This window comes from Haemaphysalis longicornis, unplaced genomic scaffold (genome assembly GCF_048455015.1).
Source record: "Haemaphysalis longicornis isolate Haplotype H1 unplaced genomic scaffold, Haemaphysalis longicornis Haplotype H1 scaffold_8, whole genome shotgun sequence".
Classification (NCBI taxonomy): domain Eukaryota; kingdom Metazoa; phylum Arthropoda; class Arachnida; order Ixodida; family Ixodidae; genus Haemaphysalis; species Haemaphysalis longicornis.
This window is the reverse complement of record NW_027526445.1, coordinates 117756168-117783471: the sequence shown is the minus strand read 5'-3', so window position 1 is coordinate 117783471 and position 27304 is coordinate 117756168. Positions and strand designations below refer to the sequence as shown.

At 53.9% G+C, this 27304-nt stretch overlaps 1 protein-coding gene across 5 annotated transcripts in view; it reads right to left on the bottom strand.

Moving 5' to 3' along the window:
* The window catches only part of LOC144149342 (heterogeneous nuclear ribonucleoprotein L-like), a 125827-nt gene that overhangs the window by 30284 nt on the left and 68239 nt on the right, over positions 1 to 27304 (bottom strand). For all 5 annotated transcript variants that reach the window (XM_077680898.1, XM_077680901.1, XM_077680899.1 and 2 more), the window contains one exon: positions 9956 to 10052. In XM_077680898.1, coding sequence (XP_077537024.1) covers positions 9956 to 10052 — 97 coding nt within the window. The remainder of the gene's footprint in view (positions 1 to 9955; positions 10053 to 27304) is intronic.

Here is a 27304-nt window from a genome sequence, read left to right as displayed (position 1 = left end):
CGGGCCCGGTGGGGCGGGCCACGCCTCAACGGTACAAACACACGCCCAGTCGGGTCCTGGTACAATCGGAACCCATGGTATGCCAAAACTCTTTAAAAATCACCTCGCATTTCGTGCATTTGTCATTAATTTAAAGGCTCCATTTCAGGTAACGAAATCATTCGGACCAGCAGCAGCACTCGCCCAGTGGTGTGGTTCTCCCCTTAGTTCTACCTGCGGCTTTAAACGCCGAACCATAGTCGACGGGGTACGTCATTTGGAACGAGCAGTCGTCGATCGGCCACGAAGAACACAATTGGACTGCAGACGCCAAAAAGAGCAGCACACCCGCCGCGGTGCTCATTGGCGAAGGCGTTGCGCTGCTAAGCACGAGGTCGCGGGTTCAATTCCCGGCCGCGGCGGCCGCTTTTCTGATGGAGGCGGAAAGCAGAAACGCCCGTGTGTACGAGATTTCGGCGCACGTTAAAGATCCTCAGGTGGTCAAAATTAATCCGGAGCCCTCCAGTACGGCGCGTTAAACACTATATTCAATCGAAAAGAGAAGCAGCTGGCCTACGCAAAGCATTGCCATAGAGGAGGACGCGGGGGGCGATTGAAGCTGCCACCGGAGCTGCTTATAAACACATGCCGCACAATGCGGCAGCCAAATGTAGTCCAAGATGTGGCCGCATATGGAGGAAAGTTTTACAAGATGACGCTGACAGAGACAGCACTTGGAATGGCAGAGAAAAGCAGGCTGCAAGTAGCGCGCATTCAAGCGAACCGCACGGCAGCGCGAGGCGAAAAAAACTATCACCGACGGGCAGCGTTTCGCCGACGACCGGCCGTATTAACACAATCTCGGCGGAGGCCACCCAGACAAAGAAAGGCCGCGGCGATCAAAGCGGCGGGTCAGAGATTATACGGCACCCGCACGACGCGATAAGGGTGCCGCTGTGTCCCGGGTGGAAATTAATCTGCAGCTCGCCCAGATGAAAAGGGGGACAGCGTCGTCGGCAGAGATGCCCTTTTCCCACACTTCCAACGTGAACACCATTGTCATTATTGAAATCGCCCACGGGATGTCAGGGGGGAGGAGGAGGCGGCGTCAGGGACGCTGGCACAAAGGGAGGCCAGGAATCGGCGAATATAATGGCGCCCCCACAGGCGCACTTGACCGCTTCCCCGCCCGGACGAGACGAGAAAAGGGACGGCACCGGGAGCATGTCTGGAATGCCGAAAGGATGGGAAGAAACAGAGCGAGAGAGAGAGAGAGAGAGAGAGAGAGAGAGAGAGAGAGAGAGAGAGAGATCTTTTTGGCTTGACGTCGCTACCGTCCGGCGCGGCGACGTCGTCGTTCAAAACATTCCTCCGGAGAGCAGAGCCGGGAGAAGAAAGGAGAGCGGCTCCCGAGAAGCGCCGGAGTCGAACGGAAGGAGGAAGCGGAGGGAATAGAGAGGATGGAGAAGTAGACCCGGCGGCACCCTGAATCTTTCATGAGCGAGAACAGCCGACGTCGCCGCCGCCGCTTCCGAACCCGGAAGCGGCACGGAGCTGCGTTTTCTCGCAGAGAGGGGGAAGAGAGAGAGCCGGTGACTACGCGCGACTTCGTTTATGATGAGAGAGAGGAATGCGGACAAACTGAAGGGGCTGTCAGTCAAGCGCCTCCGCGAGCGGCGAAGTAAGCGGGCTCCCACTTTACAAAGCGGGACATTCCCTGCCGCAAATGCGTCCCCCGAGGAAGGCACAAGAATCCCAGCGGCTCCCCCAAGGCCCACCTGCATGGAGGAGCCACGTCGCACGTGAATTATTCAAGCTCGCATGTCGCCGTTAGATGTCTACGACGCCACGTTCAGACATCCCTACCATACAAATGGGCTACAACGAGGCGCGCTGTAACAAGTTCAGCCACTAGTTCATCATACGGCTGCGGCCGAATGCCAAGCCGCAGGATGGCCAAACTCGCGTTATGTTTCTGTCCCAAGGAGCCTAACCTTTCCCAGAGTGGTTCCGGGATCAGTTGGCCCACACGGGGACGGACTGTTCGCGCAGCACGGAACAGAAACTACGCACAAGGCTGCAGTAGCATTGCACAAACGCTGGCGCTCAAAACCGAGGTTTGTGGACAGTTAAAACTCACGGCAACATAACACCAAGGCGAAAAAAAAAAAAAAAAAAAAGAAGAAGAAGAAAGAAAGCAAACACGCATCCTCTGCGTATGCCCCTCACTTCAGCCACGCGGCATACCGAAAATAACGAAAGGGCACAAGCCTTCGGATGCTCGACTTTTCCGAGCGCACTGTGCTTCGTATTCTTGCTCACGGCATACCCGACGGCATGCGCGGCAACGCGGAACTTCGTCCACTGCGCATGTATACGACTGACGCCCTGGTTGCCGCTTTGAACAAATTAAATTCCCCGTCGTGCCAAACTTGGCGCCGGCACAACTCCACCGGGCACGCCGCTGACGCCACGCAAGTCGCTCTCGAAAACCAAACGACTGTGTTTGCAAGCACGCCCCGGCATTTCATTTTGGTAGCTTGCACCCTCACCCTCTGCTCTCCACCTAGTGTAACCTAACAAAAATATCGTAAAAAAAAAAAAACCCGTTCCTCGCGAGAGAAGCAGGACCGGAGCGATCAGCAAGTATAGTAAAGCAACTACAGCTTAGCAGCATTGCTCCCCGGAGGCAAAACTCCGCACGTCGGAGCAAAAGCTTCCCCCGTACGTGACCCGCTGCCGGAATTTCTCGGCCCCGCGAAAAACACCTTCGAATCACGGGCCCGCCAGTCTCACTTCTCCCTCTCCCCGCTACGTCTCAGAACGGCGGAAGTAATCCACGCGAAATGCAAACGACGGCGGGGGAAGCGACGTTCTTTAGCGCGCGTGTTCCCGCATCCAGAGAGAAAAGATAACGGCAAAGGCGCTGAAGTTTCGCGCGTCTCCATCCCGTCCGCATACCAAGGGGGTGCGTGCGCACAGGTCTTCGAGAAGGACCGCCACAAGAAACGAAAATCCGAGAAAAACACAGGTGGCAGCGCCCGGGGCTTGAACACCGACGAGGTAGATTCGCCAGGCAGCAGAAAGAAGCGAAGTTCGCCGGGCGGGGGAGCAACGGCGACGCCGCGATAGGCGCAAAACAAATGCCCCGAGAGCGTGCGCCTCCGTGGCTTTTGGCGAGGACGCGCGCGTAATGGGCTCACACGGCGAAAGATCAGAAAGTCGTCCCCGCGGCGAGGCGAGTGCGCGGGGGAAAAAAAAGGGGGAATAACAAATTCCCAGGCGAGGACCCTTTGAAAGGGTGAGACGAACAAGGGCAGGAGGGGGAGGTGGTCGGAAATTTAGAGAGGAAACAGCTCCGTTAGAAAAAGAGAGAACCCAGGCGCCTCGGGGATAGACTGAATAAATCACCGCTCCTCTCTGGAGGCACGCCGCCAGAGAATAAATAAATAAAAAACAGAAATGAAAGAAGGGATTCTCTAGCGGTCAGAGTGCGGAAAATGTAAACACCGTTACCCGGAGACTGTGCACAGCCAACAGGAGGGAAGAAAAAGAAAAAAAAAAAAATAAAGCACGGAAGGAATCCGGGCAGCTCAGAGCTTTACGGCAAAGCGCGGCGTTGTGTGACGGCGGCGGCAGCCCGACTGTTTTTCAGTCGGATCCGAGGAACTAACAAGATACGCCGCCGAACGGGGGAAAAGAAAAGAATAAGAGAACGACAAAGGTTAAGGAGGAACAAAATCAGCTGCGTTTCGCCGGAACACATTGCTTGACATCAACAAAGCAAGCCCTGCACGACAGCCCGTATAATACCTCAGCCGCTCGTCTCATCACACCAGGCAAGTAAGTGGAGGCGGAGTGAAGGAAAATTAACCTTAGCGGGCATCCGGCACCGAGGCCTCTGAATTTCGCAACGCTCGCTGACTCTTACAATAAAATATACCCTCTCTCTTTCTCTCCACCGGGTTCATTGTTTGGAAGAACTAAGCGCACCGCAATTTTGTCGTTCCCCGGGAGCCTTGCAAGAGTGCCTTGAGGAGAATCCAAGGGCTTTTTTTTTTTTTTCCCCCCAACGAGAGCATATTCTAACTCCGCATAAAATCGTCGGTTCCACCCACAGAACAGTACCAACTTATTCGGAACAGCTGTAATGACCTCGATTGGTGAACGATGCGCGTGCAGTCGGAATAATAATATCGCGACCACAAACAACGGTTTTCTATATCCCTTTTCTCCCAGAACCCGCAGACTGTTTGGAACAAGCTTGTAATGTCCAAGTTGCCCAGTCATCCTCAGTTGCGAGTTGGAACTTGTAGGAAGCATCACGCTCTTCATTTCTTCTTATAGGACCGCACTTACTTCTTGTAACCAACGTGCGCACGAAAGGGGGAAAACAAGGAGCTCCACAGGAACCCATTTACTAAGTACGAGCGCTCACCGCTCTCTTCGAATAGATCAGAGAACCTGCACCGTGCACCGGCTAATACTTATGAAATCGCAATCCACCCTTACAAGCCTCGCTCGGGGATTGCTGGCGCTAGCGCAACACATCAAAGAAATGACGGACGTCCAACAACAGGCGAAACCTACCGCGGCAAGGGAGGGCCCGGCGAACACAGAAAGCGGGCCACGGCGTAGCTCTAACAAGAGATCTACAGCGCGAAAGCCCTCCGGCAGACCGCGCAGTCGTTGACCCACAATTCCAGCGTGCCAATCGAAGAATCCACGCGATAACGAAGTCAGCGCTGGCCGCCAGATAAGAGGGGAAGGAGGAGATATTCAGGGGGGGGGGGGGAATAGGCAGAGAACAAAGGCGGGAGATGAAGCGGCAGGGAGGAGGCCAGAGTGTGACTCGGAGGTTCCTCGCCAGAAGCCTAATCACGTTGCAGACCCGAGGGACGGTGGGAGCAGCTGCCAACAACCCCGCAGGGCTAGCCAAGCGACGGGAGGAATACGGGAGGGCATTGCAGGAAGAACACGCCACGGAGAAGGCAAAGCGGAAGGCGACACACACACACACACACACACACACACACAAAAAAAAAAAAAAAAAAAAAGACGGGAAAGAACTTGGGCCGCTCACGCTAAGACATCGCCTCCTTATGGAGCCCGCCTCTGATCGGCCCGTATATCGCGTTTTGTTGCTGAAGACTTCAGGCTCACGGGGTACTCAGCGAATTACGCGAGCGACGGCACGCCGTCTGACATCAATTTAGGTGGCACGGACCTCCTCGTTAAACAATTTCCTCGAGCGAAACGCAGTACGAATAAAAACCACTTATAATCGGCTCGACGGAATACGAGGACGCGTGTGCGGCGCGAACGCGTTTAGGCCACGTGGTACACCCGCATGTAAACTGCTGCCTTTTCGTACAGACTTCAAACGTTAAAGCCCAGTCCTTTCTACTGCTCTGCATTCGGAATATCGGAAACGGAGCAAACCCGCTCTGCGCATGGTCACTCACCGCACAATCAAGCACGTCGTCGTAATAGTCGTCGTCACCTACGCCGTCATAATAAGCGTCGCCTACGCTGTCATAATAATAAGCGTCGCCTACGCCGTCGTCATAATACGCTTCGTCCCCTACGCCATCGTAATAAATTTCTTCGGCATCCATTTTGGGCGCCCGCACAGTCGCTGGGTGACCGACACGGGTTATCGTCGGCGAACTCGCGAAACAAAAGAGACCCACCGAAGCGGGTAATTTCTGCTCGCCGGGGCAGCTGCGTTTCGCCTTTGTGCCGCCCCGACTACAGGGCTGGCTTTTGTGCTAGGCATGTGCGCGCGGTTTTTGTTATATAGGACACGTCACCCAACTCGTGCAGGAAACACAAGAAGAGTGCATCCGGTGGATAATGTACTCGCCTTTCGGCCGCCCTCGCTATATTCAAACAGCGCACAATCGGGTTTAATTAGCCTGGTAAATGCGTTTATGTACGCGAGTTGGTGGCTGGAACAGTGAGTGTGTTAAAACAGCGCGTCAAGGACGAGACTTGAGAAGATAAGACACGGGATTATTCTACATTACTCGACATCAACCTGATGTCTCGTCCGTAACGCGCTGTTTTAATACGCTTCACTGCTGCTAAATGCCTAGTTTGCTAACCGCATTATCCTTTAGGAACTCCAGACCAAACATCGATGTCAACAGTGATGCCCTTAAAAAAAAAAAAAACGCGCTGTTTTGTTTTGTCTCGGCGTTTGCGGCAACGTTGCGACTTGTATAATCGCGTCCTACCCATACACCACGGCCCGCCGTTTCCGCGCGATATTACAAGGACACCGTTAAAGAACAGCCTCTGTTTTGACGCCAACGCAGACACCTGTGCCCCGCCTCGCTGTCCCACTACAGAAACAGCTGACAAATGCGTTGAGCACCCGAGTGCAACTAAGTCAAATCCCCCCAACCAAGGGGCGCCTTGGTTGGGGGGAATCCCAGCAGCCAACGAAGACAGGAACGCCGGATCTTGAGGGACGGAAGAAAGCTCACCCTGTCGCGCTGTTCAGCGCCTGTATTGCGCAGAAATTAAACGGGACTGCCTGCAGGAAGTGTTTCTTCAAAGCAGACTCGGCACATGGCCGCTTCAAACGAGTAGCGCGAGCTCCGACTGCGTTCACAACGAGAAAGTCGACAGTTTGATCACACCATCTCACTGGACGGTTCAACGTCGCCGGGCGCAGCTCTTCCTTCTCGCACTGGCCGCGCGAAATGTTCGCCGCTTAGTCGTCCCTCGATACACTCGGCCGTACGAATTGATGATGATGGTTGTTGGTTAATGGCGCAAGGCCAACAAGGGCAAATAGCGCCAGAGAAGAAGTTGCTGAATTGTTGATGCGACCACAAATACTAAAACATGTGAGTAAAAGTAAAAGTGACGCAGAACAAAAGGCAATGGAGATGACTGGTGTATAGGGCCAGGATGATTACACGTGTTCTGACAAGAGTCGAGATGCAGAAACTTTACCTAAGCTAGAAACTTAAGAACGCGTTGACTAAAAGGAGTACTGACACAAAATTTTTATGTTACGTTTTTTTCGCTGCAATGCGCGCCTACCAGCCCACTAATTATAGAATGACAGATTAGACGGTCGAGCGCAGCGTAAACATTCATTTACGGCGTCGTTTATTCGTGCCAGTTTCGGTTTCGACAAAAAAAACGCCGAGCGGCCGCCATGACAGCATGTATGACATGGCGTCACCATTCTTGCCGTATCGCTGCCTCTCTGGAAGCGTGCGCGAGCGAGCGCACGCGCGCGCCCAGACCGGCCGAGGTCTCCGCCGTCCCCACAGGCCCGGGCAGCATGACGTCAGTCCCAAAACCATGACGTCTACACACGCCCGAGCAGCGCGCGCCAACCACAGCCAGCGCGTCGGCTTCGTCACGGGAGCCCCGACGTCGGCAGTTTGGGGCACGTAGCAGATGATGTCACGTCGGCCCGCTCTGGGCTTTCTCGTGCGGGCGAAGATTAAAATGGATTTTAAATATGTTTCGCTGAACGGTTGCTGTTGAAACTTGCTGGGAGATATCTCCTGATAAAAAGGAAGCGTTTTACATAGTTATCTCAGCTTTGAAATTTCGTGTCAGTACTCCTTTAACAACATTGGTTCGTCGGCTTTTAAAAAGTATGATGGGTGCAGTGGAATGTGTTGTCTGTATAATTCAGGGAAATGTTTGTGCCGTGTTGTGTCAAGTGCCTTGCATGTGATTAGTATGTGGACTACGGATATCTGCTACACATGGGTCGCGAAGATCCAGTGAGCAGGTGGGAGTGCGTTACATGTGTGTGGCCTATCCGCAGCCTAGCCAGGGCGACTTCAATGTATCTCCTGTGTGAGTCAGTTGTGTAGCGTCCCAGCTGTGGTTTTATTACGTGTAGTTTGTTGACTCCAGTGTAGGCAGTACGAATTACAAGGTAAACAAACAGCAGCAACCGCAGTACAAAAACACGGGAAAGAGGAGGCAGCGACGGCTCGTGGGCGCAGCGCAGTGATTGAAGACAGCAAGCTCGCCGGCCAAGCAACTCTCGCTCTGCGCGCACTTCCCAGGTGCCGCCCTCCACCACGGAGGAAGAAAAATGGCAGGCGGCAGCTCGGAACGATCCCTGCCGTTCGGGCCAGAACCCGCCTCTCAATAGAGAGTTTTAGTTTGGCGTTTTTACGCTCCGCTCCGGGTTGCCCCGCTAAGCTGCAGCGGGAAGGCGAGCGAGCGATTTTCTCGTTTTTTAGTTACCCGTAATGCGCAGCGGACCGGACCCTTCGGACAGCAGCGCCGTCTGGCCAAGTTTGGCGTAATGAAACAGAACCGAAACCATTTCGCCACTTTAACAAAGTAAAACCAGCACGTATAGCTTATTTGTCTATTAAGTATTGACACGTGCAATCGTATTGCGTTACTGGTCAATTACAATGAGTGAAAAATAAATTTTCGACTTTATGATAGACACGCAATAGCCAACAAAGTTGCGCTCCAGATCCGTTCGAATCCTTTTCGAGTCCGCGTTTCTCGCTCCGCTAGCCCGCTTAGCCGCCAAGCGGAGAGCGCATGCGCAGTCGCACTCCCGCTCCGCTTAGCTGGTGAGCGGAGCGTAAAAACGCCAAACTAAACTCTCTAATGGAGCGTTTCGAAAGCGCGTCAGCCAGGATGCCGCGCTCCGGCTCCCGTGGGCTCTTCCCGCGCGTTGCTTCCCACGCTTCGCAGCGCCCCTTCAGGCGCAGGTGCAGTCGGGATCGATTTGAAGGTGATCGCTCGGGCGGCAAATGAACAAGCGGAAGCGCCATTCTGCGGGTTGTATCATGCAAGAGACAAAGAGGGCAAGAAGGCACTGCTACCTGCATCTACAAAGTTCTGAAAACGGCCGCTGTGTACGTTGGAAGGCCCGCTAATCGTGGCTACCGTGATCACCTACAAATTCTCGCGTACGCGGTACCGCCGGTGTTTGCTTTCGCCTATCCATAATGCTAAAAAAAAAAAAAAAAAAAAAAAAAAAAAAAAAAAAAAAAAAACTGCAGGAGTAGAAGTAGCAGTCATAGGCCACAGATGTCCACCAACGACGCGTGCGAGGGCGCGGCTGTGTTGATGAACGGTCGCGGAAAAAAACAAAAAAAGAAGCACCCGAACTACGAAAAAGCATTCAAAGAAGGCCCACTTCATGATGAGGCTGCCCTTAGAAGGCGTCCACCGCTTCGGCAATAGTGACATGCCCGGGCTCACGTCGCAGGTCGGGCCGCGGAGGACGCCGGGACATTTATAGTGCCCCGGCAGCTCGTACGTACGGCCGCTCGCTCACGGCTGGCACGTCGCAAAACGATGGGCTTGTTCCGCGCAGCACGGAACATGGGACACTATACAAGACCGCCGCTGCCATGTTACCCTCTGCTCACTTCTTCTTTGCCACCTACTAAGCAGCTCCTACGCTACTAAGGACATGTGTCCTCCTAGAAACCTCCAAGGGCGTTGCGGACGTGCACACCGGAGCCGAGAGGACAGCCTTATTCAGAGTGTGGCGCTATGCGGGTGTGTTCAACAAGTCCCTTATCGTGTCTGGGAGGTTACTCCCCCGTAGAAATAGCGCCAAGGGGAAATCGACACACAACTCTTCCACGTCGTTCCCTGTGCCTGTAGGAGAAACCGGGGCTTGCTTGCGGGCTACTATGTACATCATAGCTGTTAAAACACGGCGCTGATTATGTTTTTACAAAGGTCCTCGTATATCATCGGTTTCCTCCGCATTCGGAGAAAGGTCCCGATAACGCGAAGTTTGCTAGGCGCAATCTTATTAAATGACAGCCGTGGCTCAAGTGAGACGTACTCTAGCGAAATACAGTGTTTCTATTGCAGCGCTTACGATTTAGGCGCATCTACAGGACTTGGCCGGCACTGTGACAGGGCACGGAACTACGCCTTGCGAGACCAGAAAAGAAAAAAGAAAAAAAAAATTGAAGGAAGGAAGAAACTCGCCGTCGGCGCCACTCACCTTGGCGTACTCGATCTTGAGGGTGCAGCATCCGGAATAGATGTCGGCCCCGTTGAGCGACTTCTTGGCACGCACTGCTGCCTCCACGCCGTCGAACCTTTTTTTTTTCCTCAGAGTCAAGGGGAAACTTCGACTGACGGGAACGAAACGCACAGACACACACACACACACGAGAACTCACAAAAGTACAAAAAAGCTACATAAAACAGGCGACCCGTCGAGAAACGCTGGCAGAGATAAATGACACTTTTATAGGGGGGGAAACTTCGACGAACCGGGTGACTCAGAAGATGGACAGAACCGCTTCAGCGTGAAGTGATTCCCACACCATTTTCTCCGCCATATGGATGAGGTCACTGAAGGTTATAACCCCATCTCTTTTGTCTCCCGTTGCCGCGAGGGCCTGAAGCTTTAGCTAATCTTTCTTTTTGCCTCCTTTGACACCTTTGACGTTCCAGTGGGTACCTTCAGGCCAACTTCCTCCACAGCTTTTCCGTCAAGGCCGTGACGTGACGGATAGCCAACGCAAGCACCGTCACGTATGGGACGACGCAACTTCGCACAAAACCAATTTTCGCAGCTTTCGCACTCCCAAACCACTCTTTCGCAAGCAAGATTTATGCCCATACTAACCCAAAAGGCGACCTTTAACCTCGATCACGTTCACCAGGGTCGCCACAGTGTGGGAAAACATCCCAGTAAACCTTTGTCACAGGAAACTGGCGACACTTCTTTAAAAGCGTGGATGACTGGCTAAATGCACTGCAGTGGAGACCATAAAACACTGCAGAATAAGACGACCCCGCTACTACAAGGGTTCACAGCATAGTCGTCGCATTGATGCGCTCGCTTTCTTAAGCCACGTGCGGCTATCAAGCAGTGCACCGTCCTCAACATGCATTAAACGGACCCTGCAACACTTTCGATAAGCGCTTTCACTCGTTCCATCGCGTATGGAACCACTGCGAAATCTACAGTTACCGCCAGCTCGGAGGGGCACGCCTTCCGTTTCTGCTTTGTTTTTGTGGCTTTATTTTTGAAGTTGCTATCGAAAAGCGTTCACTGCTGCAACTGAAGGAAAACCGGCCAACAGTCGCTACATGACCTCCGTGACGTAATTCGAGCCGTCGAAGAACGCCACGACCGGGAAAGAGAAAAATCTTTTGGGCAAGTTTTCCAGTTATCTGATGAGCACAGCGCGATAATTTTTGCCTGAGGTGCTTTGCGACCCCCTAATCTAAGTACTCGGCGTGTTGGATTACTACGTTCTGCAAGCATTTCGGATTTCAAAAAAAGAAGCTGAAAAAAGTGTTGCAGGGTCCCTTTAAAAGCAGCCACCGCGCGTCCATTGCAGTTACCACAGCATGGAAGGTAGCCAAGAAGAAAAGGACCCGCTTTGCTACCGTTCAGAAACCACGCGCTCGCGCTCTTCGACATTATATAACTGCGCGGTAACAAGAGGACTGGGAAAGATGCGCATATAATACAGGACGCGGCGGATTAACTGCGCTTAGTCGTCGTGCTACCATACAGTTCCATAATCAGTACCAACTCGCAGTGCTCTTCGACGTGTAGCCTATTGGGCAGTGCCCCCTCCGTTCGGTGAAACACACGGTGCACAGACGTGCACAACCCGGAAACCCGTGGGCCACAGCTCGCTCGGTATAAAGGCACCGCTGTTGCCCGCTGTTCCTTAACACTCGGCCCTTCTGACCGCCTCCCGTTGATGCTGCGCAGGTGTGTGTTGGCACGGCCAGCGTGGCCCTAACGACGATTTATAGCGCGCTATTCCAACGGGCCCCTCCGAGCTGCTGCGCCAAATAGCCCAGGTACATGGAGGAAGAAAAAGTTAGGAGACGGCATGACGTCACGCAGCTAGCCTTCGCAAGCCCAGCTCCGTTGAAGCCGCTCCCTCCGCCGTTTCCCTTTCTCAAGCCGCCGCAGTCGGCCCAGCACGTGACATCCATGGTCGGGTGGGCCGGCGGCGGCGGCGGCGGTTTCCGACTCCGGCGCATCTCTCGTGTTTCGTTGGCGGTAGCTTTTCCCCCTCCTTCCTGCTCGGCGATCTCATGCCCGGCGCGGGTAGGAGTGCCGCGTACGTTCGGAAGACAAAAGCCGTGGGAAAAAAACCAACATATAGCAGGCTTCGCGACAACGGGCCGCAGAGCAGTTTCGAGCAGACGAAATTGAAGAGTGCGCGGCGGCCCATACAGCGGCGGCGCGCTGGGGTCACGTGGTGCAGTGACGCCTGGGCCGACTTCGATTTTACTTTTTATGTATAGGCTTCACGTTTCTCCGGTGGCGCCGTCTCCTAACTTTTTTCTTCCTCCATGCCCAGGTACGCACTCCCGGGAGCACGTTCGCATCTGTTGTTCGCGGCCACTGGGCTTTCATTCCGATTATAAGCACTTCCCCCTGGGTGAACTGTGCCGGGTGTTGCTGCGGATTTCGGTTTTCGATATCGGAGGAAAATGTCCGAGACCCTAACGTGTTTTTTTTTTTTTCTCTCTAAAAGAAGTAACGCATGCTCCGACGATACGCTGCTCACAAAATCTGCTTCGTAGCCCACATGGAAACAAAACTGGTACGGGAACAACAGCAGAAAATATACGCAAGAGGAACAGGAAAAAAAAAAAAAAAAACCGCTACAAACGGCTTACGCAATCGTCGAGTTGGTGTAACGGCTTTATATATACTTGCCATTCGCCCACGCAGAACATGACGGTAATTCGGATGTGCCAGCAAAAATGATACTTAGTAACCAACCAACAGCAACGATGATAGGAAGTGCCCGCCACCTACCGTAAACAAGTGCTGCGATCTATACGCAATGCAGCGTATCAAACGCACAGTTCCCTGTTTTACCCGGGGTAAAAGCAAGATATATACAAAAGCGTCGATCTCACTCCCTCCCTCCCTCCCTCTCTCGCACGCAAGCACAAATAGATTCCTCCCCGAGTGCCCCCAAAACACGCACTCCGCCTCTTTCAAGTGGCAATCGTTCTTTCTTTGCCGTCGGAACAGAACAAAAGCCGCGGCAGCGGAGTGGTGCTATTCCAATACGTACACATATTCGCACACATTATGCACGGCACCGATTTTCACGGGACATTGACCGATGAAGAGGCTCTCCGCTGTATCGGTGCACGCAGTCCCCACGCGAAGCTCAGGGGAAACATTCGCGGCATCTTTCGTTCGCGAATAAAAGATGACGCGAACAGATGTATATCGAGTTCCGAGGACAGCCCGTAAACGCGTTTTGCCACTCGTATAACGGAGAGACGTGGACACCCTGTCAAGCGGGTGACGCACTCTTGGGGACCGATCGAAAAAGAGCGCTCGAACGACTTTCGCCTCCTTGTACGGAGTAAAAAAAAAAAAAAAAAAAAAAAAAAAAAAAAAAAAAAAAAAAAAAAAAAATCAGAGAAATACGGGCAAGCCTTGCTTGCTTTTCAACGCACAAGACACAAAGACGGTCGGAGCGAGTAATTTAACATAAATGGCCAGCGAGACACGTCATGAATCGTCCACAAGTACAAGATCGAAAAATTTGAGGAAAAAAAAAAAAAAAAAGCAGGAAGTAAGTGAAATACACAACTGCGAGATAGAAAAATCACTTCGGGCGGGGTTACCGACCCTTGAACTGCGGAGAAACGGCACACAATTCAGCTCGCTAAATTCATGGACCAATGTAGGCTCCATTTTCCTACAAGAGTGTCAGACAATTCACACGAAAATTACTTGCATTTCTTTCCGGCCTAAACCGAGCTTGAAAATTGCCCAGAAGAAAAACAAAAAATTAAAGCCGTTCCAATCAGTGTGAAAGCTGTTGGAAATGCAGCCCAGTGCTTCGCCATAATGGGCTGCGGCGCCGTTATCCGTTCGCTGCTACCACCCAATGCAATTCAAATTTCCCGCCTTCGCAGTGCTCGCGCGCCCTCTGCCTGAAACTGCGCCAGCGGGGGTTCTGTTCTTTTTGTGCTTGCTTTTCCTCAAGCCGGCGTTGCACTGCCACTTTTTCCCACTCACTATCGCAAAAAAGCAACCCGAGGGTTCCTACATAAATGAACGCGGACGCTGCCGGTTAGTTACGTATTTTTTTGCCTCTAATGCACCTCAGTTTTCTTTGCGCTGAGCAACGGGGAGATGTATGACAAGCGCCAGCTGTTCACGAGTTTCGAACGCTTGTGACTATACAAAACGCTTGGCTTTCGAAGCCTCTGAGTTACGCTGCGACGGCAGCCGTTACGACGGAACGTCGTGTGGCTCTACTTGGGTCCAACGAACGAGCTACGACGACAAGGCGCGCCCCTAAAGTGCTCTGCACTTAAAGTTCTCGGCCACGCGCCCCTGCCTTGGGGAGCACTCCTTGACAATTTGCTCCGTTTGCCAGAAACGAGACAATCAACCGAGTGCAGCATCGATCAGGATCGGGCGCCTTAAGCCATCCGACTCAAATAGAGCGCCAGCTTCTTCCGCGATGAATTAAGGACCTAAAAGGACTCACCGAGGCAATCAAATTAGCCTCCGCACCGACTGCCTCGCTCTAAGGTCAAATCCCCTTCGCCACTTCACGCGAAGCCGGGATAATTAAGGGGCGAATCACTTGGCAAGCTAAGATCACTCGCGCGAGAACTCAGCTTTGCTTTACACCCTGTAGTAGGGGTTGCCCTGTCTGCGTTTGGAGTAACGTAGGCAAAAAGACTCGCACAGGGGCTCGATTAGACAAATCCTCGCTGGAGTGGTCCACAAGGCGAGTCTCACTACGACTCAGTCGTTGTGCCAGACCCACACACACACACACACAAAATGTTCGTCGCATCTCAAAAAGTACCGATCAAGAGCCTTCTTCTTAATATCAAACCTCGCCAAGTTCAAACATTCTCTTGATTTCAAATGCCAGCAAAGACACGAACATACTTGAAACTGTCCCACACAAAAGACACTTATTACAACGTCCTGAAGGGAAGGAACCAGCCGCACAAACAAGACTCCAAACAAGAAGGAAGCTACAAGAACCTCCACAAAGGAGAGCACAGATGCAATTTTGTGCAGCGATCACTAATAAGCTTACGTCGGAGCCACGGCACGGCCCGCAACACCGGCGGCGACAGCCACAAGAGCAGGGAGCTTTTTATCCGCTGGCCCTTTTATCCGGCCCTTATCGCTACGGGGCCGAGCGCTTTAATGGCAGCTCCCGGACACCCAGCGGAGGTAATCAATTTTCGTCGTCGTCGTCAGTCCTCCATTCTTCCCTCCTACGCACAGCAGCAGCAGAGTCGCCACGAATTCACGGGGGCCGCTAATTGCCCACCCGACTTCACGCGCGCCCAAGCCCCTCCGCGGCAGCGGGCGACAGAGGCGCGCATTAAAAGAACCCGAGGGGGAACAGAGGACGGACAAAGGGCCCGTGTTCTACCGCGCGCGCGTACCCCGGGTCGCAGCCCAGGTGCCGACAGCCTCGCATAATGCGCCTTTAAGTATACGCCCGCGCAGCGAGAGCTAGTTTCAATGAAGCCGACACAGCCCGTTTCGCCGAGCTGGCTGGTAATTTATGCTAACACCCACCGACGTACGGAAACTCGTATACAGCCGTAACGTTGTTCCCGAAAGGGCGATGCGACTTTGAATCGAGCGCTCGCCAGGCCCCCAAAATTCTGCGCTCCCGAGGTTGAACATTTCTCCGCGGCGAAAAGGATAAAGACTCGGGGAAAGAAATAGTACCGAAAAGGGGTAGGGAGGGAGACAGAGAAGCAAAAGGAACGAAGTGAGGCAGCTCGAGTAGCTCGGCTATTTACAATACACGTTAATTTATATATAAAAAAAAGTGCTCGCACAACCTCCACTAAACTGTTCTTTCCTGTCTCTTCTCTGCCCCCTTCCCTTATCTTCCAGCCGAAAGTAAACGAATTTCGAACAGGCACGGAATCCTAGCCATATACACAGTTTCAAGCAATGCGCCCAGTTCTCCAACGAAGAACCCCACCGACAGTATGCGCGCCGCCGCCGCCGCCAATTACGGCTGCGCTCATTTCCCGCCCCCAGGGGCCAATGGAAGCAAGCACGTTCCTTCCCACCACCTTTTCCCAAGGCGCGCTTGTTCATTCACAAAAAGAGGCGCTTTTTTTTCCCCGCCAAGAAAGCGTCTCCGCTTCTGCCACAGAGCGACGCGAATCTGTCATCCGCCGATGGTGCGGCGGAAACGCGCAACCGCAGCCACATCGCACAAAGAGAGAGTAGAGGGCGAAGGAGGCGGCAACGTGGGAAGCGCCGCGAAGAAACAAAAGCGGGGGACGCAAAACCGATCGGCCGAGAGGACGGCCGTCAAAGGAACTGCTGCCTCGAGGGGAGACGGACAAAACAAGAGCACAGAGGAGGCGAGGCAGCAGCAGCAGCAGCAGCAGCAGCAGCAGCAGCCATGGGATTGCGTGGGCCGAAAAGCGCGCACCAGGGCGCGGGAGACAGATGGCCGTCGCTATCAATTTCTCCCAGCCGCACCAAAGGGAGAAAGAAACCAGAGAAGCGCTACAGTCGGGGGAAAAGCGAGCGATGAGCAATTTCCCCTCGCACCAGAATCATTACGACACAAATCGGCCCCGACGAGAGAGAGGGGAGACCCGGGAAAGCGTCGCCGCGCCACATTCCGTTCCGCGTGGCCGTGCGCTGGGCCCGCTAGACAGCGCTCAAGAAGGCGACACAAAATGACCGGAAGGTCGGGTGGACATGTACTGACCTCGCACAATATGGCTTAGCTGCACAGCGCGCGTTTCGCGACACCTCGGCTAATAACAGGCGACGTTACAACCTGCCTGATACCGGGGCAAAAGTAGCAAAAATCTTGGGTATCGCATTCCACGGTTAGCGGCCGAACTACACAGGACAAAGCCTCCACCCACGTTATATAACAAATGGAAGAACACAAGAACCGACTGAAAACACACGCGCGCGGGAGAGGGGAGGGGGGGGGGGATCTTTAAGCGCCGGTTTCCACTGCAACCATAGATTGGCGTTCGTTCGCCCACTTGAGACACCTCGCCAACCCCGCCACTTCAACTGAGCCTGCTGCAGACGAGGTAACCTCACCTACCTCCGCCTTACAAAGTACCGCAACGGCACAAGACACACGCACAGCCCCTTGCGAACAATACCGGCGCACCGGAATAAGACGACGCCGTCGAGAATAGCGCGCCCACGCGAGGCATGCAAAATACGCCGCAGCGAAGGGAAGGGAGGGAGGGCTGCTTAGAGGCGACAACAGCCGCAGTCGCGCCCACACACACACACACGAGACCGCGCGCCTGGCAAGCCGCCGCACCGTTGTGTAACCACTGCGGAGAAGCCCCGACGGCTGTCGCCAGGTGGCAAGGCGACCCCCACGCGCTCGCTAAGTTATGCAAGCTCGAAACCCAAACAGACGGGCTAAAAAGGCGAGGAAGTGCGTGGTACGGCGCCTAATCCGCGCAGCGTAGCAGGGGCAAAGCGGCGCATACATCACGCGCCTCGGCCGCCATAAAGCGCTGGACACATGTACGACTGGTACACGCGATTCGCATGCGACTGATCGTTACGATTGATCGTTAGGACCTGTTTTGGCGTCGATCGCTGGTCGGAGGAGGCTCACGACGTGCGTCTGGCAAGCCAGATGCAGTCGTGCCATCGTTGCAATCGTCGTGAGGCCACAGCCAATGAGAGCCCGCTGAGCCCCAACCCCCCGCCACCGGCGTGCGTTGCTCTGGTCGGCTCGGGTGTTGGAAAGTTTAGGCTTAGCATCCTGGCGGATATTTGATTGCCGCTATCTGTGTAACTGCGAATGACAATCCGTAACACAACTTTTCACCACACTATCATCCCTTTTCTCGCATAATCTACTTCTTTTTAGCGATCAGATTGATTCAGAAGAGCAGCGACAAGCGCGGTTGCTACCGTGGTCTGCGCCGGTTCGAGCCGCTGAGTGTGCCGAGCTGGCAGGCGCGACCGGCGTGTGCGCGGACTGTTTCCGAAGGCAGAAAGCACTTCGCGATTGCCTGTTTTAACAATTTCTTGCGAACAAACGCGCGGAATCTCCAAATTCAGCTCAGCGATCGTCGTAGTTGAACATCTGCGTAGCCTGTTTCGATGCTTCCGCGCAGGTATTGCCATCTCTCGACCGGTCGGCGCACCGCCCGCCGCGCGCCGCGGGGGTCGGTCAGCGTATACGCTTGCATCGCGGCAGATATCTGATCGACGCTTTTAAAATAAGCCCTGATAACAATCCCAAGCACAATTTTTCACCACAGTAACACCTACTTTCTCGCATGTGGAACTTCTTTTTAACAATCAGATTGATTCAGAAGAGCAGCGTCAAGCGGTTGCTACCGTGGTCTGCGCCGGTTCGAGCCGCTGAGTGTGCCGAGCTGGCAGGCGCGGCCGGCGTGTGCGCGGACTGTTTGCGAAGGCAGAAAACGCTTCACGATTGCCTTCTTCATCCATTTCTTGTGAATAAATAAGGGGAATCTACAAATTCAGCTTAGCGATCGTCGTAGTTGACCATAGAGCAAAAACAGTGGGCGGAGCCACGCCGACGACGCATCGTACACGCGCATCGGGTCATGTGTCTCAAATTCATGTGTACGACAAGTCGTGCCAACAGTCGTAACGATCCGTCGCATGCGAATCGCGTGTACAAATCGTGCATGTGTCCAGCGCTTAAGGCTCAACGACGGACGGGTCGAGGCCGCCGACGCGCGTCGTTAGATTTATAGCCCGGCGTCACGAAAACGGCCGGCCGGCTGGCTAGCTGGCGTTATCCGGGAAGTGGGGGTGGCACACTGCGGCCAGCGCGCCGCCGCTCGGGCGGAGTGTGTGCGCTCAGGGTGGAGCGCGCACGGAATGTGAGGGCGAGGACAGCGCGACGAAGACGACGCGTGAAGAATTTACGGGCAGATCGGGGCGCGGCGAAAACCCTGCAAACTGCCGCGAGAAGTTTTTCTTACGGTTCATGCAGCCGCCCAAAAGTTGTTGACAATAACGTGCTAAAAAAAAAAAATTCTGGTAAGCTAAAACAACTCAATTTGATTTGTTTAGCTTTAGCATTAGCTTTAGCAGCCCCGTGATCGGCCTGCACGTGCGAGCTTCGCGGCGAGCATTCCGGAGGCCGTATACGTAATTTTATTCTGCGCTTTGTGCGCGACGAGTCCTCGAACGTGTCCACCGTGACAACAAACACGAGCCTCCGCAACAGCGACTTAAAAAAAAAAAAAAAAAGAAAAGTACGTTAGAGGATGGGCCGAACGCGTGGCGACAGGCGTGCCTTTGAAGCCACCCGGAAATCCCTCAAACACACGCACACCTGCTTCCAGAAAGATTACCAAAAGACTTCCCAGGGTGGAAAATCGAAACCACAACCAGTTGCTCAGAAACGCAACTCCTCTGAGCCGTTAATCCCCCACAAAATGTTGGCACACAGGGAGATCAATACCCAACGGCTGCCGATGGTCACGTGACCGTCTAAGACGACCGAATCTCCCATAGTTGAACCTGAACATCGGAAGACCCGGTCTGTTTTGGGGATTTGACGACGAGTTGTGCTCGCGAGCACCAACTCTGACAAACGCGGCCCACAATTTCTTCGGTGCTGATGGAAGGCACGGGGGTGGAGAACCTAGAGGTTTAGGCCGCGCTAATTATTTCTTTGCTGCGTCGCATCCTTCAGCGCTCATAAAATGCCCTCACCATCAAGTAACCAAGTAGCCCAACTTTCTATCCTCACGTTTAAATTGCCTCTCGTCGGCCGTGCTCCTCACAATTCGCTGCAATGATCACTTAGAGGCGCCTGCTGTTAACCGAACAAAACTGAATCACCCGGTTGCAGCATTGATTCGGGAGAAAGGGGACAAAACGACCCTGACAGGAAACTGCCTCGCATCCTGCTTGGCCTAAACTGGCGGAGCGGCCATTTCCCCAGGCTCATGTTTATTCGCGATAAGCCGTAACGCGTCTAGAGGGGGTAACCAACACCACGGCGGGGGAAACGAAGGTAATAGGCAGTTTTAGCATATCGTTACCGTGTTTGCGTTACCGTTTACCGTGTTACCGGAAGCCGGCGGCGACGGTGAAGCCTGTGCCGGTAAGTTACCGTTCGCGGTAACTCTCGCGCTGCGCAGTCGACTCCCGCAAACGCGGTAAACGGTAACGTAAACACGGTAACGATATGCTAAAATTCTCTAATACAAAATAACGTAAGCGGCAATGAACGGAAAAGCGAGCGCCGGCGAATGCAAAGCAGCAAGGCTAGTTAACGGGAACGCTGCCGCCGAAACTGCCAGCAGAAGCAGCTCGGCAGGTGCTTCCCCTGTAAAGCGTGCACCACCGCAGGCGACCATGTCCTGCGGCAGAGCGACCTTCGCGGGAGCGGCCGTTTTCTCTGCGTCCCTCGATGAACAGATCCCGGGTGGTACAGAAGAAAAAGAAAATGAAGGGGCAGTAAATTCTCCCCATCGTTACGACCCCCCCCCCCCCCCGGCCCCCGTGCTGAAGGCAACGTTTGAGGACGTAGACTGCGTCGAACTACCCGACACATTCTCCAGTTTTTCCTCGTCGGTTAGGGAGCGGTAAATTCCGGCAACCGTGGCCGCGGAACGACCGCACTGGGAGGCAGGGTCCACCCAACGGCATCAGCCCTTCCGCTTTTATGGGGGGTCGCGCAGGATTATCGCGGCAGTATCCACTGGCCGTACAGCGAGCGCGCTTCGACGACGGTGCGCCTGCAGTACCGAGGGTAGAGCCGGCAACGTTCAACCTTTACGATAAGGATCACATCACCTCTTTCCAGCCCGCCCCACCCACAAAGCGACAATCGCTTAAAGCATTTTTTTTTTCCTTTTCGGGTTTTTTCTGCTGCACCACACAGGGTGTTTCAACTAAACCGTTTACTTTTTCGGGAGTAGAAAAAAAAAAAGAAAGCAGAAATATTGGTCGAGCGCATTTTATGAGCAGCACTACTTTTTCTAAATTTTAAGAGGTCGGTCTGTAAGCGCGAAGGCGACGACGAAGGAAACGTCAAAATGTACTGCCGGTACGAGAGAAAAAAAGTGCTTGTTAGAGAGCTTAGGTACGACGGTACGAGGAGCAGCTGCTTTGAGCGTCTTGGAAAATGAGAACACAAAAAAAAAAATGAAATTATGAACAAATGACCAGAAACCATGAGAAAAATGAGACTAGAGGAGAAATAAATGGGCGAAAAAGAAAGGTGTACAGCACGTGCAAAAGCGGACGCTAACAACCAACTCAGTTTAGAAGGCACACCTATGCAGGCGGGGTAATAGTCAAGCTATTCGTTACCACCAAACACCACCGCGAAACCCGCCAGGTTTACATCATCGCATAAAATGCGGATGGTTGCACACCAAGGATGGCGCGCGCACAGCCACTCGAGCAGTCCTCGCGGCTAATATACCAATCTGCCACCCTGACCGTACGGCTTGCGCGCAACGCTGATATCGTCAGTATCACCTGTAGAGATACGAAGGATGAACGAACGAACGAACGAACGCACAGAGAGAGAGAGAGAGAGAGAGAGAGAGACTAGCGAACTCCTTTGCCTGCATTTTGTACGCCTCAACCACAGTTCCCAGTGCGGAAGGGGGGGTTGAGGGAGTAAGTAAGAATGCAGCTATGAGCTACCAGACCCGATAAACCACTCAGTGACGGCGGAACAGCAAATAACGAGCGACAGCGCGCACAGTACCGACGCCGGAAGACAAAATGGGCACTCACGAAAACATAATCGCGTTGCCAATTTACGCAGCAAGGCGCCTAATGCGCCATTAAAAAAATAAACGAAAAAGTTTCGCGCAGCACGCCAGGTCTCCCAAGTCAGCGAACTGCTACAAAGTCGCTCCTACCCTCCTCCACCCACAGAGGCTAAAATCGTGCCCCGCTCGAAGGCTCGTCCTAGCTCGAAGACTGGCTCGTTCGAAACGACGTTTGCAAAATGACTGGGTAGAGAGAGAAGCCGACGACGGAAGCGCACAATGAAGGTAAACAACGAAAACCGAGAGAGCGATCAAAAGTGGTGAGGAAATGGGGGCGACGAAGTCTTCCCAGCGAGAGTGAGATCGATGGGCGAAGAAAGGGGGCCGTTGCGCTTTCCGCTCACTTCGGCGCTGCAAAACGCACGCGCCGTAACGGCGAGGCCGCGCTTGAGCACTTCCCTCGTTATCGACGATGGGTTCAACCCCGGGAAGAACGCTGTCCAAAAAAAGGGAAAGAAAGAAAACGTGGCCTCCACACTACTCGCACCCGAACGCGATCGCGAAATGATCGCGCAAAAGTGGAAAACCAAGAGCTACGTCGCCACGGTACAGGGCGCTAGCAAAGCGCCGATGGCGAGAGTGGTTCGATAGCCCGCTGGTCGAGAACTTGGGTAACCCCCCTTCGTGCCTCTGAACACACGCGGTTCAAGTCGGTATGGCAGCGATAGGACCAGGTCAGAAATGTCAAGCGACTCCGTCCCGACGCGACCGCGGGCTAGTGAGAAGTATTTACCTATACATGTATTTTCGAGGTGTGAAGGCGCTTTTCAATGTGGCCTGGTTAAAGAAAAAGCAAAGGAACAAACATGTCTGCGAGCGGATCCGCCTCGAAAGCCATAGTTCGGCGCTGCGATGCGTTTCCGTACAAGGCATCCACAAGTACTGCAAGCGACGCTTACACTGATCCCGGTTTCGGGCGAGATGCGCGCACAGGGAAACGCAACAGCTGCTGGTGCTGGCAACACTCAGACACCTCAGCTGCCATACAGTAGTCCGACAGTGCCATTAAGCGGTAACTACACACATTCGTACAGCTTTTCGACGGGGTGGTCGCCCCGATCCCAGCGCACGGCGTAATCAGCGGTCGTATTACCTCCTCCTGGCCAGCTCTGGCTATAAGCAGGAGGAACACTTCCGACAGACTGCCCGATACCTCTCCGCTCGAGGCCGGACAAGCGGAAAGGCCATTAGTCAGCGTCGCGGTCCAGTAATCACCGCGACGGGGGCTGAAGCACCGGGGACACACGGCGAGCTCGGGTTGCTGGCACGCCGAAACGGATCAGCCGCTGCCCCGGCTGTGCGGTAACTAGGCCCGGGAATCTTGTTTAGCGACTCGGCCGGGATGTACGTGTATCCAGTTGCTACTAAAGCTGACCCGACACACTCTGCAAGCGAGATGCAAGAACGGTCAGGACTGCAAACCGAGACGCCGGCGCGTAAACTGGCAAGGAGAAGCGGTGCAACCACATCGACTTCGTTCTTGTCGTCAGGAACGGAGGTGCGGGGTGATCACAGGCCGAATCAGTGGCTGTGAACACCACCAAATAAGTACAGAGTTTGCCAAAAAGAAAAGCCCGCAACCACCATTCTAGAGTATGAAAGCAGAAGGAAGGACGTCAATTATACCAGCCTTTAAACAGCCCCGACTAGCTGCAATAGTTAATTACTACACTGGTCATTTTCAAAGACACACGACCGCACTTCCAATGTGAGCAGTATGTGAGCACACCCATCGTATATACAAGCCAAGAATGACACGCAGTCCGAGCGCGAATGCCACCAAAATAACGCCGCCGTCACATAGCGGCACCTCAAAGCACGGCGGCCGAGACGAAGGAAAGACGGAAGGAGCGGCCCGACGACCATCAATCGGGCAGAAACGGGCCCCGAAAAGGCAGACTGGCTGTCAGAGGCAGACGGGGGAGGCGCGCCCCATTTTTTTCCGGCCCACCGGATCCTCTCTTCGATAGCGCCAAAGTGTGATGCATGGCCAGAAGGCAGGCCGGCAAAATATCGCAGACGGGTGGGTGGGTGGTGGTGGTGGAGGAGGAGCGGTTGGCCCAGTCAATCGCCGGTGCTTAGAGGAGAAGCCCCGTTATGTGGGCTCACGGAATAGCGGACGGATAGAAATTGAGTGCGAGCCCGTCCGACCTGCCGCCATCAGTCAGTCATCAGGCCATTCCCTCCGAAACGGCACCTTAATTGAAACAAAACGACGGCCGTTCAGAAGGGGTCGGGGAAAAGGGAAGGAAGTTGGTTGGCTGAGCAGCCGGAAAACGATAGTATCCCCGAGGTCTGCCTGGCAGGTCTGCACGGCTTTTGTACCTGCCGCCAGCGGATTTTGATCGCAAAAATGGAGGCGGAACAACGAGAGCGAAGACAATGTGGCTGAACGAATCACAGTAAACCCTCGCCATAGCGTTACCGTCTTAAGCGAAGTGCATCGAGAGTAAACCATACCGACTTAAGCGAAGCATCGCTTTTAACAAAACGCACGGGGACACGGGTTCGATGAAGGCGAAAAGCAAAAACGCCCGTGTGCACAGAGATTTCGGCGCACGCCAAACATCCCCACGTGGTCAAAATTAATCTGTGAGATTTGATGCACCAGGACGCAATGCATTTAACATGTACTTGATTTTCACCCCGAGCCACTGAACAGAAGTCGTGTGAAGATAGCTAAGAATAACCGTTGCAGGTTATATTGAGCGAGGGTGCACGTCCCAAGCAATAGCACGCAATGGGACGAAATTCCAAGACAAGAACCGCAAAAGCTCAAAGGAGTGACGTGCAACGCGTAGCCAAGTTTCGCTTTCAAACTTCTAAAATGTAGTCAATACCACTGCAGATACTACTCCTGTTACGAAGAGGGTACAGGAGCAAAGAAACACCCGACGAAGCCGTGGGCGCCGGGTTCACGTAACAGCCTTCCCAACCCGAAGCTACCCGAACATTAGGGCCCTTACCCCGGACAAAGTTTCCGAGAGGCCCTGCGCAGCGACCTCCAACGTAGCGGCGTTCGGTAATAGGGCACTCCGGCTACTTCCAGAGGCGCAGCCGAGCGGCAGCAGAAAGAAGCCCGGGGCTCAGGACCCGCGCAAGTGCCGGCCGCCACGGGCCAAACAACAACAAACACAGCCACCAGAGAGCAATAAGTCTCCCTCCTCTGCCAGCTGGCAATACTGGAGCGGCCTCCGCGCGTTGCACCGAATCTCGACTCCAACCACGGCAAGGTAGCAAGGAAGCAGTCCGCCACAACGAGACAGCAGCACAAAAACGACCACGACCTGTGCCGAGTGCCTTCAGCGTGCGTGGGTGTGTGCGTGTCGAGTATCGATCCCTTCCTGTACCGGGGGGCCGGCAAAGAGGCCAGGAGGCGGCAACCAGAGCGCATGCATCCGGCGGCGAAATCGGACGACCCAAGCCGCCGGCAAGGGTAAGCAAGCACTGCCTCCTACGCAAGGAGGGGAAGACGAAGATGAAGAGGAGACACTTGTTCCACACGGCTGCTTCCTTACTGCCGCCGCACCTACGCACTTCTCGAACCTGGGCCGCACGCATACCTGCCCACGCGTAAGTGGATTCCGAGCACGCGAAAAGACGCACAACCACGCGGAGCAAACAGTGCCGCACCTCTCCTCTCGTGTGCGGTAGGGATTACTGGGCCGCGCCTCCCGCGACGCATCTTGCATTTAAACACCATGAAAAAAAAAAAAAAAAAAAACTGGAAGTGAGTTATGTTGCACGGCGACGACCCCCCCCCCCTCCCCCCCCCAGCAGAAGGTGTTGCTCCACAAAGGCCAGGCGCTAGAAATGGCCGCACATTTCCCCACCGTAGAGACATCGCTACAGACGCCGGAAGACTGGCGTTTGTGCGGAGGCCAAGCTTTGTTGGATGATCACGGTATACCGCGTGACGACAGCAGAAGCACTATTCCATCAGTGCTGTTGTAACGCCCGTTAAGTAGGGCCCCAATAGAAGAGGAGGACCAGGCGCTGTCATTAAACAGCCCCGCATAGGGTAAAGTTTCGTTATAAAGAAGCACCCCCTCCCCCTCCTGCGGACACGAGGCTGGCTTCGTTGTAAGCGGCACTTTGCTAAAAGCGGAAATGAAGTGCTCCACCTGCACGACGTTGAGACCGTAAATAACTTCGAATAAAGCTACTTCTTCGTAACGATAGTGTAATCTGTACAGACAGGAACGTTCACAACGGATAGCCCCGACAGACCCTACGCAACCATGAAAGAGCACAGCAGCAGCACAAAGGAGAGCGGCCACCCACGCCGGGAGTTAGACAAAAAGAAACAAGTGGCCGAGCTTTGAAACACCCGATACGGTTCGTTTGCCCCGAGCGGCCAGCCGCCGTACTGCAGAGAGCGGGGCGCACTGCGGGACTGGCGCTGCAGACGCGGTCCGCCGCTTCGTTACTGCAAAGCAACGGGCACCTGGTGACGACAGTCGAAACAGAAAGGCCGCGCTCCCTTAGCTAACGACGTCGAGTGGTCCTTGCACAGCGGGCACAGAAGGGGCACAAAATAGCCGCGAAAAGAAGGAGAAAGCGGCGCCGGAGACGAACGCCGCGATAAGGGGGGCCGAGCGCCAGAGGTGGCCCTCGTTACGGAGACGGAGTTGATTGCGAGCCTCGTTTCCCCAGAGAGAGACCCCCCCTTAAAAAAAAAAAAAAAAAAAAGGAATACAAAGTACAACGTAGCACCGCCGGGGCGAAGTGACGATAACGCGGCCTGAGCAAAGGCGGTCGGTACCTTTTGTTCGGATCGATGGGAGAGCGCTACAACGAGTGCTGGCTTGCACTGTGCTCGAGCTCAAAACCGAATTATGTATAGTACACCCCTTCATCGCTACACTATATCTAGGGAGAAGAAAGTAGAAAAAAAAAAAGCGTAGCTATCGCTAAAACTGTGGCGACCAATACGTTCGCTACACCTGCAACATCGACAGCACGCGTCGCAAAATGCGTCAGACTTGTAGTCGCAGAATTAATGACGATGGGGGGCCTTGAAACCATCAGACGCCAGCGACACTCACTTCTGTGGTAGCCCAGAAGAAACCCGACGAAAATTGTTCATCCCTTTACCCGCCAATGCTTCGAAGGCGGGTCTTTTGTTTCTGCAATTGATAAAGCTTTACTTTCTCTTGACAGCGCGGAGAAACGGAAGAAACAGTTAATTACGAAGCTTTTTTCCGTCACCCAATATCAGTAAACGATCCTGCCGGCATATACGGCGCCTGAATCCTTCTCGAACAAGGCGTTCGGAAGCGGCTGGGCAACTGCTCCGCCAACGTCGCGAATCCCAGACCAGAAAAACAGCAACAGACGTGCCAGAGATTTTTAAGATAGCAAAAGCTTCCCGAGACCTCTGAACGCACTCGCGCACTGAATCGCGGCCACAAAATTGCGAAATAAACCGAAAAAATACAAAACAAAAAAAGACTGTCGTCCGAATTTGGCCCCGTCTATCTCTCCCTCTCCCGCTCCTGCTGCTGTACGCCGTGACGGGAGCGTGTCGCATCACCGCGAAGGCAAACGCAATCCA